General features: G+C 47.9%; 1 protein-coding gene across 16 annotated transcripts in view; it reads left to right on the forward strand.

The window, feature by feature from the left end:
* LOC144207602 (protocadherin alpha-C2-like) overlaps window positions 1–9,449 on the forward strand; it is an 89,913-nt gene extending 80,464 nt beyond the window's left edge. For 15 of the 16 annotated variants that reach the window (XM_077733202.1, XM_077733200.1, XM_077733203.1 and 12 more), the window contains exons 2-4: window positions 5,056–5,120; window positions 5,715–5,800; window positions 6,924–9,449. In XM_077733202.1, the coding sequence (XP_077589328.1) occupies window positions 5,056–5,120; window positions 5,715–5,800; window positions 6,924–7,228 (456 nt within the window). In that variant the 3' untranslated portion in view covers window positions 7,229–9,449. Of the gene's footprint in view, window positions 1–1,796; window positions 4,513–5,055; window positions 5,121–5,714; window positions 5,801–6,923 lie in introns of those variants that run through there. The other variant, XM_077733191.1, reaches the window with a different exon arrangement.
* The last annotated feature ends 1,040 nt before the right edge of the window (window positions 9,450–10,489 follow it).

Consider the following 10,489-nt stretch of genomic DNA (forward strand, 5'->3'; position numbering starts at 1 on the left):
CAGTTACTACTCGACACTCAACCCTCATAGGCCAGAAGATAGAATATAAATGTTTTTTTGAATGGCCACTTGCAGTATTAATGACGTTGGGTCTTGGGAGAATGAAAGGTCCTTAATACACCAGCTTTTTGCATCATTAATGAAACCGGGGACATCCATATTATGGCACTGTGAAAAATCTTTTCTATTAATAAATTGGGAAAACGTGGCCTCGCTTTACACCCCAAGGTTTCCCTTTTTAACAATGGTGTGAATCTTTTGGAGTTTAATTGTTATTGCTCCCTTAAAAGTGATCAATTAGAGGAGTTTCTTTTTGAAGAGTGGAATTGTGGCACACGCGTTGATGCGCGTCGTGCGCCTGTCAAATGTTGACGACTGTATATGTGTCACCCAGGTGTAAAACAGGCGGTCTCACGTGGTGGCCTTCAATTAATGATGGCATAATTATGAGCGATGTGGTCTATGCTTTTGAAAAACGTCTGAATTGAAGCAATGATATCTGAAATGTTGTGGGAAAATCTTCTAAATGTCAGCGATGGCATGCAAAGTCAGTGCAGTCGTTTTCCCACCAATGCAAGCGCATTCGATTCAAAGAGCAATTTGTTATGGTGAGCGTGCGTGTTTGTCTGAACTCTAATCGGCATTGCTAAAAATTCTTTCGCACTCCCAACTACAAGTACGACATTGGTGAAGTTGTTAGAGATGAACAATTCCAAAAGAGTTAATGAGCTCTGCAGCTGGAGAACAGATTTCACATGCATGTTGTTTGCATTTTTGTGGGAGAAAAAAAAGAACTTGAGCGCAACACCTCCCCCTCCTCCTCCTCCTCCTCCTCTTCCTCTTCCCTCTCGTTGACTCTGAACAACTGCACTCACCCACTTGCAGCTTCCGAGTGAGTCAGTGTCTTTTCCCTCAAATGATGGGTGCTGCATCGACTGGGGCAGTCTGGGAAAAGTGACACCATGTCCACAAAAGAAAACAATATTTCCAGCCCATATTTGCTAAGACAAGTGGATGTTTACAGCAAACAATTTTGTAATCAAGATGATTTAAATTCCTCAGGTTGATTATGATATGGCTAGTGTTCTGTTGTGTGGAATAAACCTTTTTTTTCTATTTAAATACAGTGTAGTTTAATGATAGACTTATCTTTTCAAACTACATATCGCATTTTTATTAGTTTTTTTTTCTCTCTTGTAATGTCAGCGGCGTCTGCAAGTGAGTTATTGTTATTTAAGGAGGGATGCATTTTGCTTTCCAGCGGATCTCCCTTCAATTTCCTACCACAGTTTTAGTTTTCACGTAGAGTTGCGTTTTCAAATTGGGACTTAGGTAATACAATATTGGATAAGAAAGCATATTATTTTAGAATAGAGGCATGGTATGTTTTTATTATCATCATCATTTATACCTTTTATGCTTGCCTTTTTTCTTATTTTTCCGCTCATCTTCAATTTCTCTTATAAGGGATAAGTTTAAAAGACGACAACAGCCTAGTCAATTGTTTTTATGCGTTCATGCTTGGTAAAGGGCGGCGCCACTGACAAAAAAAGGAGAGAGAAAGGTTTTTTATTTATTTTTTCGGCACCTGCTCGCTGCAGATGCGACACCGCTGTTCTATAATGACCTTGAGTGTTAGAAATGACCTGTTGTCATTATGTGCCTTCTCGCTGGGTCCATTTGATGGACGGCGAAAGACAAGCTGCGTCGTTGTCGGCGCCCACCGACCCCCTCCCTCCCTCGCTCCCTCCCTCTTTTTGCCGGCAGCACCACGGCGCAGGGAGGGAGGGAGAAAGAGGAGAGAAATCAGCTTTGCTCGGAGGGCAAACATTTTCATCCACAACAACGCAAAAATGGACACCGAGCGAGCAAATGGCAAAGCCGAACGGGCGCCGGCGAGGTAGCGACCGGCACGTGGTCACGTGGCAGCGGGGCTGTTGACAGAAGACGCGTGTCTGCTTTTCCAAAAACAACAACAAAGGGGAGATGCATTTGGATTGGCTCCTCGCCATGGCAACAAGGGCAGATTGCAGATTATGTTTCATTTTTTTAATGTACGGTGGCTTCACCACGGGGGAGATTACCTACTCGATTCCCGAGGAGCTGGAGAAGGGAGCACAGGTGGGCGACGTCGCCCGCCATCTCAATCTGGAGGTCAGTCAATTTGTCAGCAGACGCGCACGGGTGACACCTCAGAACGGACGCAGGTACGTGGCCGTCCATCGCCAAAGCGGCAAGTTGGTGGTGAACGAGCGAATAGATCGAGAGACCCTCTGCCCGGCCAGCGCCGCCACGTGTTCGCTGGATCTGGAACTGCAACTGGACGAGCCCCCGGAAAGGCATCGCGTCAAAGTGGATATCGCCGACGTCAACGACAACGCGCCCAGGTTCCCGCAGTCGGAGTATTTCCTGCAGGTGTCCGAATCCGCCGTGGCCGGTTCCAAGTTCCACGTGGAGGCGGCTCTGGATCCGGACGAGGGCTCCAACTCGGTCCATGGCTACCACCTGGACCCCAACCGCCATCTGAGCCTGGATTCCATTAAGCCCCCCGCTAATAACAAGCACATTGAGCTGATTTTGAAAAAGCCCTACGACCGCGAACAGATGTCGTCCGACGGGCTCGTCCTGACGGTGGTGGACGGTGGCACCCCGCAGAGAAGCGGCACGGCCAAAATCAACGTGCGCGTCCTGGACGCCAACGACAACGCACCCGTCTTTGACCGCTCGGTGTATCGAATCAAAATGTACGAAAACTCAGCCCCGGGCACGCCCTTGATTAAGTTAAACGCCACGGATGCAGATGAGGGATCCAACGGGGACGTCTTATACTCCTTCGGCAGTTACACTCCAGAAAGGGTGAGGCGAATGTTTTCCCTGGATGCCGACACGGGCGAGATCACGGCCAAAGAGGCGCTGGACCGTGAGGAGGCGAGCTCGTACGAAATGTACGTTCAAGCGACGGATAAGGGACCCGCCGCCGTGCCGGCGCACTGTAAAGTGGTGGTAGAAGTTTTAGACCTGAACGACAATGTCCCCGAAATAACCCTGGCTTCCATCAACTCTCCCGTACGCGAGGACGCACGCGTGGACACGGTGGTCGCCGTGGTCGTCGTCAGCGATCGAGATTCCGGAGCTAACCGGGGAGTGGTCCTGGAGCTGGCGCCTCCCTCTCCCTTTAAAATCAAACCTTTCCGCAACCGCTACACCGTGGTGACCTCTGGCGCCCTGGACCGCGAAAGCGTCTCGTCCTACAATCTGACCATTCGCGCCACGGACGAGGGCACCCCGCCTCTGTCGTCCGAGGTGACCTTTGCCGTGGAGGTGGCCGACGTCAACGACAACCCGCCTCGCTTTGAGCAGACCTCGTACACGGTTTACGTGAGCGAGAACAACGCCCCCGGTTCGCCGCTGTGCGCCGTGCGAGCCGCCGACGCAGATACGGGCGAAAACGCTCGCGTGGGCTACGCCATCCTCGACGACTACAATTACGGCGTCCCGGTGGCGAGCTATGTTGGCGTGAGAGCCGCCACGGGCGAGGCCTACGCCCTGCGTACCTTTGACTTTGAAAAGCTGAGAGAGTTTCACTTCCAGGTCAAAGCGCAGGACCACGGCGGGATTCCGCTGAGCCGCGTGGTCACCGTCTACGTTTACGTGGTGGATGAGAACGACCACCGGCCCAGGATCGTGTACCCATCCGCCGACGGGAGCCACGACGCGGAGACGCTGGCCAGGGACGCCGAGGCCGGGGCCTTGGTCGCCAAGGTGGTGGCGTGGGACGGAGATGCGGGCCGAAACGCTTGGCTAATGTACGCCCTGCACCCGTCCGACGCGAACTCTGACCTCTTCAAGGTGCACGGGCGCACCGGCGAGATCCGCACCACCAGGCGCGTCACGGAGGAGAACGCCACCTCCTTCGCTTTGACCGTGGTGGTGAGCGACGACGGCCTGCCGCCGCTGTCGTCCACCGCCACGGTCCGCGTTAGGGTGACGCAGCTCCTGCCCAAGATGAGCGGCGACCCCAAGCGTATTGTCAGGCCTGACAGCCCGTTGATGTTTTCCCACGTCACCATCTACCTCATCATCGCCTTGTGCGCCACCACCTTTGTCTTCTTGGTCACTGTCTGCGTTCTGGCCATCGTGCGTTGCCACGCCTACTGCGCCCGTCCCGCCTCCCCTCGCCCAGCGTCCCAGACGGGGCCCCCCCAGGGGAGCGTGGCAACGGGCGCGAGGCGGCCCGGCTCGGCCGGAGGTCAGCCGGGCTCCGGCGTGGTTCTTCGTCGAGACCTGAAAGTAGAGCCGCGTTATATCGAAGTGCGGGCAAACGGTTCCGTGACCAAGACGTACTGTTACAAAACGTGCCTGACGGCGACTTCGGGAAGCGACACCTTTATGTTCTACAACACGGGGCGTCCGCACAGCGGCACCTGGGGCTCGGGCTACGTCACCAGCCACAGCGGATGCAGCCAGATCGTGGTTCGCCGCCTCAGTATGCCAGATGCCACCGCCATTCAGGTGTGTGCGTCATTTTGCTCTGACGTATGTTGCCTAATCGATTGTCAAACAGGGAAAATAAGGACTTGTTTGATTGAAATGGTCTTGACAACAATGGTCGTCAATAGCCATGAAATATAATTATTGAACTTGATTTTTGGATGAAGCAGCCTGTTTTCCTCACATTATTGTGATCATGAGGTTGTCAATGCATTTGATTTCTATATAGTATTATTAGTCTTGCTTGGAAGTTGCTTGTTTTTGTATTTGTCTGACAGTCAGGGTTGCTCATTGAAGGCTGTTTGCTGCGCCTTGGGCTGATGGTGTTCCTGTGAAATCTGTCATCTAAATTAAAAAAAGTGACCTGCACGGTGGCCGAATTATGGCAAATGAAAATGCTGGAGGAATTACCATATCAAATTTATTTGACAGCATGGCTCATGTGATAATGTTTTTTTGCGGTGCTGCCATGAAGGGGAAAATCTGCAAACACGTACTATTTAATATGGTTAATTTAATATTCGTTTATATGTAGTACTTCATTTCTGTCCCTCTCTCTTTCAGCCCAAGATGCCAAATTCTGACTGGAGATATTCAGCCTCCCTGAGAGCAGGTGGTGTCATGCAGAGGTAAGCCACCAGCCACTCCCTTAAAAATGAAATACAAATGAATCATAGTCATAGTAGTGCACTTTACCAAATGTTTTCCATAATGCATGTTGTTTGCATGAAGTACTCTATGTATCGCCATTTTTCTATCTTTGGTGTCACGTTAAGACCATAAGGTCGACATTATTAGTATTTGGCAGATGTGGGCATAATTACAGCTAGGATTTGCGCGTGTAAATCGGATGAAGTTATTCTTTGCATCTCTCACGTATTTTAGTTTATGAGCAAAGCCCCCCAAATAGCCACCAAGCTCACTCTCTATTTGGGATGACACAAATCGCCGCATATTGCCACTGACCTATTTGACTTAATCTCATGTATAATTTCCCCGTCATATTTACAACATTAAATACAATAATCTGGCTTCATTTATATTTTAAATAACTTTGAAGCAACATAACCCTAAATTCTAATGATTTATTAATGCAACTTCATGAAGCCACATTTTTAAAGGCTTCTTTTCAACAAATTGCTCAGCGAGTGTTTATCTACTCTTTGACTTGGGCTTTAAGTGATGTATTTGAGATTTTGTATCTTTGTATGTTTTTCTTATAGTTCAGTTCATATGGAGGAATCTGCGGTGATGCAGGGAGCCCAGGGGGTCCTGGTTCAGAACTGGCCCACAGTATCAAGTGCTGCTGGTAAGAACAAGTCCATGATAGAAAAAAAAGACTTTATTGTCATCATACACAGCTACTCCACAAAGTGCGTTTTCCCAGTAAAAAATATATATAAATAGGTGATATAAAAATATACGGCCTTTGCCGTGTGACAGATGGGTGCAGCCCACGCCCATTTTAAGAGAGCCACGTCGGGGGGAGGTGATACAAAATGAAACCAAATAAATCGATAAATCACTGCCATTTGGCGTTCAATTTGAAGGCACCTGCCGACTGTCTGGGGTAAAAGAAACGGTGACTGTTGCTACGGCGGATGGGAAATGGAGGAGGGTGAAATTTGAGCGCTTGCAGCGTGATTCCTCGTCACCCATGTCCCACTGCTTTAGCAGAGGAGATCGTTGCCACGGCAACCATTCACCGGCGCCAATTATCGATAAGAGGGGAGCGGGCGCCGTCGGATGCGGGCGGGGAGGTGGGAACATATGGTGTTGGCCGGAGGATGCGGGAAGGACGATGAAAGGGGGGAGGGAGGAGAGAATCGTTGGGAGAAGGGATGTGTTGCACAGAGAGAGAGAGAGAGGGAGAACTGCAGGTATCAAGTAGAAAGGGAGCAGGAATGACCTACATTCACTAGGGAGCAAATACATAAACATATAAGGAGATTGAAGCAAATCAACATCATCATTTAAACTAATTCCATTAAAGGCCACAAAAAACAAACACTATTTAAAGATTGTGATTATTGGGAACATAAAGAAATGGGCTCAGCAAACTTTGTCTGTAATGTGTGCTTAAGATGCTGATGCCACATGACCACTCTGGCAATTACTACTGATGGGATAGATTAAGAGTTTTATCTGTAATATTGGGCGTGTGTTTTCACACTCAGATGCGTGAAAGGTCAGAGCGGCGGGGAGAGAGAGAGAGCTTTTGCTCTGCCGCAGTTATCAAAGCTGCCAAAGCTGTGTCACCATTCGTTTGGGATGAGGCCAGACTCAAGCCACAGCACACAACACAATCTGTCTCTTGCAGATTGCTCCCAATTTGGGAGCATTTTGCAATAGGCATTGAAATAAGCATTTGAAAATATAAATGTTCCGTGAAATGTGTCGCTTAAGCAATAATATCTTTCTTCTGTCTTCAGACGCCGAAGGCGGAGAGGTTTCTCCCCCGATGGGCGCCGGAGTGGACAGCAACAGCTGGCACTTCCGCTACGGGCCCGGGGGTCCCGGGGCACCCCCGCAACACCTGAAGCCCGGCGAGGTCCCGCCCGAGGCCTTCATCATCCCCGGCTCCCCCGCCATCATATCCATCCGGCAGAACCAGGGCGGCGAGGACGACAAGAGCGACTTCATCACCTTCGGCAAGAAGGAGGAGGCCAAGAAGAAGAAGAAAAAGAAGAAGGACAAGAAGGACAAAAAGGATAAGAACAAGGATGACGACGAGTAAGCAAAAAAAAAGGGAAAGGAAGGGAGAATTGGCAAGAAAAAAGAAGGGTGTTGCTAAAACAGAGGTACCAACCAAAGTCCGCTGGGATTCTTTTCTTTTCTTGTCCTGGCCTTTTCCCTTCAGTTTGTCACTGAGCCAGGAAACCATTGATCTTGCCTTGATAAACAATAAGAAGCGTCGATTTGATCCACACACCCCCACGTGCCTATACACCTGGAGCGTCGCTAGAAAATCCCACCCAGCCACCCACCCACCGGGCACGTTGGCACCTCTGTATTACCCCTCCCCGCCACCGCCGCAAATCTTTCTCTGCCGGAAGAAGACAAACACTTTGTACGAGCTCTGTGCCAGCCCAGGAAAAAGAAGAAGCCAGATGTTTGTCATTTGTGGCCCATCACACACACACACATACAATAGTCCCGATTTGTAAATAGCACAGGGGCGAGTCACTGAGCAACCACCACAAAACCGCTGCAGAGTCCTCACGAGCGACGGGGATCTCTTTGGAAACCACATGCATGCCCGCCCACGCCGTCAATCAAACACGCTGACATGCACCTTTGCCGTGTGGACAAATGAGCAAAAGCTTACAGACGATATATCACGTGGCCACCACCACACCTGGTGAGCTTTATCCACTCTCAGGACGGGAGGCGTTTTTCTTGCCACTTGCAAAGCACCCGGGAGAGCTCCCACGCAGATTGAGCCGTGGAAAGATAGCCGGCGCTCTTTTGAGAACCACCGCGACCGAGGGTCCCGCTATTGGTCGACGAAACCATTGGTGGAATCTGGAGATTTGGATGATCGCACACCCCACGCTGCAGAAAAAGCTGGAAGCTTTCTGCTTTGAATGTTTGGTAGCAACCAGTCCTCATCGGAGCCCCTTGTCACCCGCTCGTACTTCCCCTTCCTCACCCAATGCTACCACAAAGTGACCCAACTGACTGCCTCCTCTTCACGTCAAGATGAAGTAAACCTACTTTCCTTAATTCTCTCAAGAGATTCATTCACAGTACATGTTTTGGCCATTTCATGTAGAGATCCAGCCACCTTCTTGGATGTCCACGCCCCCTCGCCAACCCTCGCTCAGGACCCATCCTGGTCTAAACAGTCCGTGCGCAGGCGGCCCATCGGGGCCAAGGGACGTCTGAAAAAGTTCAAAACGATAGCGTGCTTTGAACATGACGCCATCTCGCACAAGGCGGGCGCCTGTGACCCCCAAAAAATTGATTGTTTAGCATGATGGAGTTGCAAACAGTACTGTCTTTTATTTACGCTGTAAAAAGAGCGTTGAATTGATTGTCCCGGTACTGCTAATTGCGCCAAAATAAGAACACGGCATCAACATTAACAGCCAAAACCCATGTTGTCAGGTCCCCCCCCCCCCATCATCCCGTACCACAACCCCCCACCGCCCATGTTTTGCGGCTCGGTATGATGTCACTCCATTAAGTGGCTGCTGCATGTACTGCTTTTAGGGAAACACATACTATATAGAGAAATATAAGTATATATGAATAGATAGATAGCGATGATTTTATTTTATTTTTTTGCTATTCTTTTTTTGCTCTTACTCATTACTCACATGGAATATTTGTATGTACTACTTCTCTTGTCCATGCCAAACATCTTCTACTAGGTATTTCAGTCGTCCCTCTCAACAGATGTGGTGTGGGAATCCACTCTTTGGCTATTTGTAATGCTATCGTGTGATATGTGCGTTTTGGACGCATTTCCTCCCCCCAAAATTTTTATTTACGCTTTTGACAACAAGAAAAAAAGGAGAAAAAAAACATTGTTTGTCCCGCTTTGACATGATCTAACTAACACTGTAATAATGTAATTGAAATATGTATGATCCTATGATGAGCTTTCACTTCCCTTTCATTCTCGTATAAAAAAAAAAAACACAAAAAAATGTGGGAAAAGTATTGTATTGTATGCTTGTATTTAGTGAGCTTCCATGCTGTCATTCTTTCCCAATGTACGGTGGTGAACTTTGGTGGAAAAGTGCGGTCCAAAGGAGGATGAGGACCGGCCCAGATCCCCCCTTTTTTATTTTTATTTTTTTTGGGCACACTGGCTCATCAACTGTGACCGTGAAATAGTGAATTTGATTTATTTCCAATTCCTTCCTGCCTTTTATTTGACCCAAATGGAAACAGTGGAAATGTGTTTTCTTTACAAGTCACAAATAAAGTTTGCTTTCTTAAAAAGAAAATTGCATTTATTGTTTTTGGAAAGAAGAGCTCATGTGCCATATCTCAATCAACTGCTCCAGAATGAGTCTTACTTATTCCAGAATAAAGATGCAGTATGTTAAACCAGAACAAGCCTACACTAAATTGCCAATCATATCTAATGAAATAAAATGAATCCATGTCAAGGTACACGCACTCCCTGAGGGGGTGACGTGGAAGACGGCCGACACGCTTGTTGCATTTCCTCCAACCAACGCTTGGTCGCAGATGGTCCTAACGATCCCTTGAGACGGACAGTAAGCTTTCAGACAGGCGAGAGCATAATTAGCCAGAGTGGGTAAGTCGTTTGCTATATTGGATCACAAGAGGCACAGTGCATCTGCTGTAAAATGACATTGATGGACTTGTTGGTCTAAATGACACCTGAATACTGTCTTTATTATTTTCATGTTCACTCAATACCATATCTTTCAAAACAGGTCTTCTATAATTGTGTTGAATAGCTGAAATATGAATGTATTATTTAAGAGAGTTGGGCAAATGTTGCAATGACAGTATATTTGAAAATGCAAACACTTTGAAAATGTGACCCATCAACCTCATGCAGCAGAATGGAGACCTTTTTGAAATTAGTTTGACCCTGCTAGTAAATAAAGTGACGCTGACGTCACCCACCGTGACTCATCGGAGCCTCATACATCCTTCTAATGAATCAAAATAAAGAGAACCTTGGTACAAGGATACTACTAAAGTTTCTCATACACTAATAGTCAATATAGTTTATGTGGTAAAAAAATACATTGCCAAGATGATTGCCAGTAATGACCAGTGTTTTTCCCCCCACACAAAAAGGTGCATGCACCAAATACATTTTATCATTTTTGTCACAATAAGCATTTAGCGAGCGGGTTTGTCATTAAAGAGAAAATGTCCAAACTCACTGTTGCGTAATAATTGATTTCAGGCAATCACTATTTGACTAGAAATAGGTGACCCAGATTTACATATCCACTCTGCACATGCGCGCGGTGCATGACCAAGTTCAGGTTAAAGGTGGACG

This window comes from Stigmatopora nigra, chromosome 14, assembly GCF_051989575.1.
Source record: "Stigmatopora nigra isolate UIUO_SnigA chromosome 14, RoL_Snig_1.1, whole genome shotgun sequence".
In the NCBI taxonomy this organism is placed as follows: Eukaryota; Metazoa; Chordata; class Actinopteri; order Syngnathiformes; family Syngnathidae; genus Stigmatopora; species Stigmatopora nigra.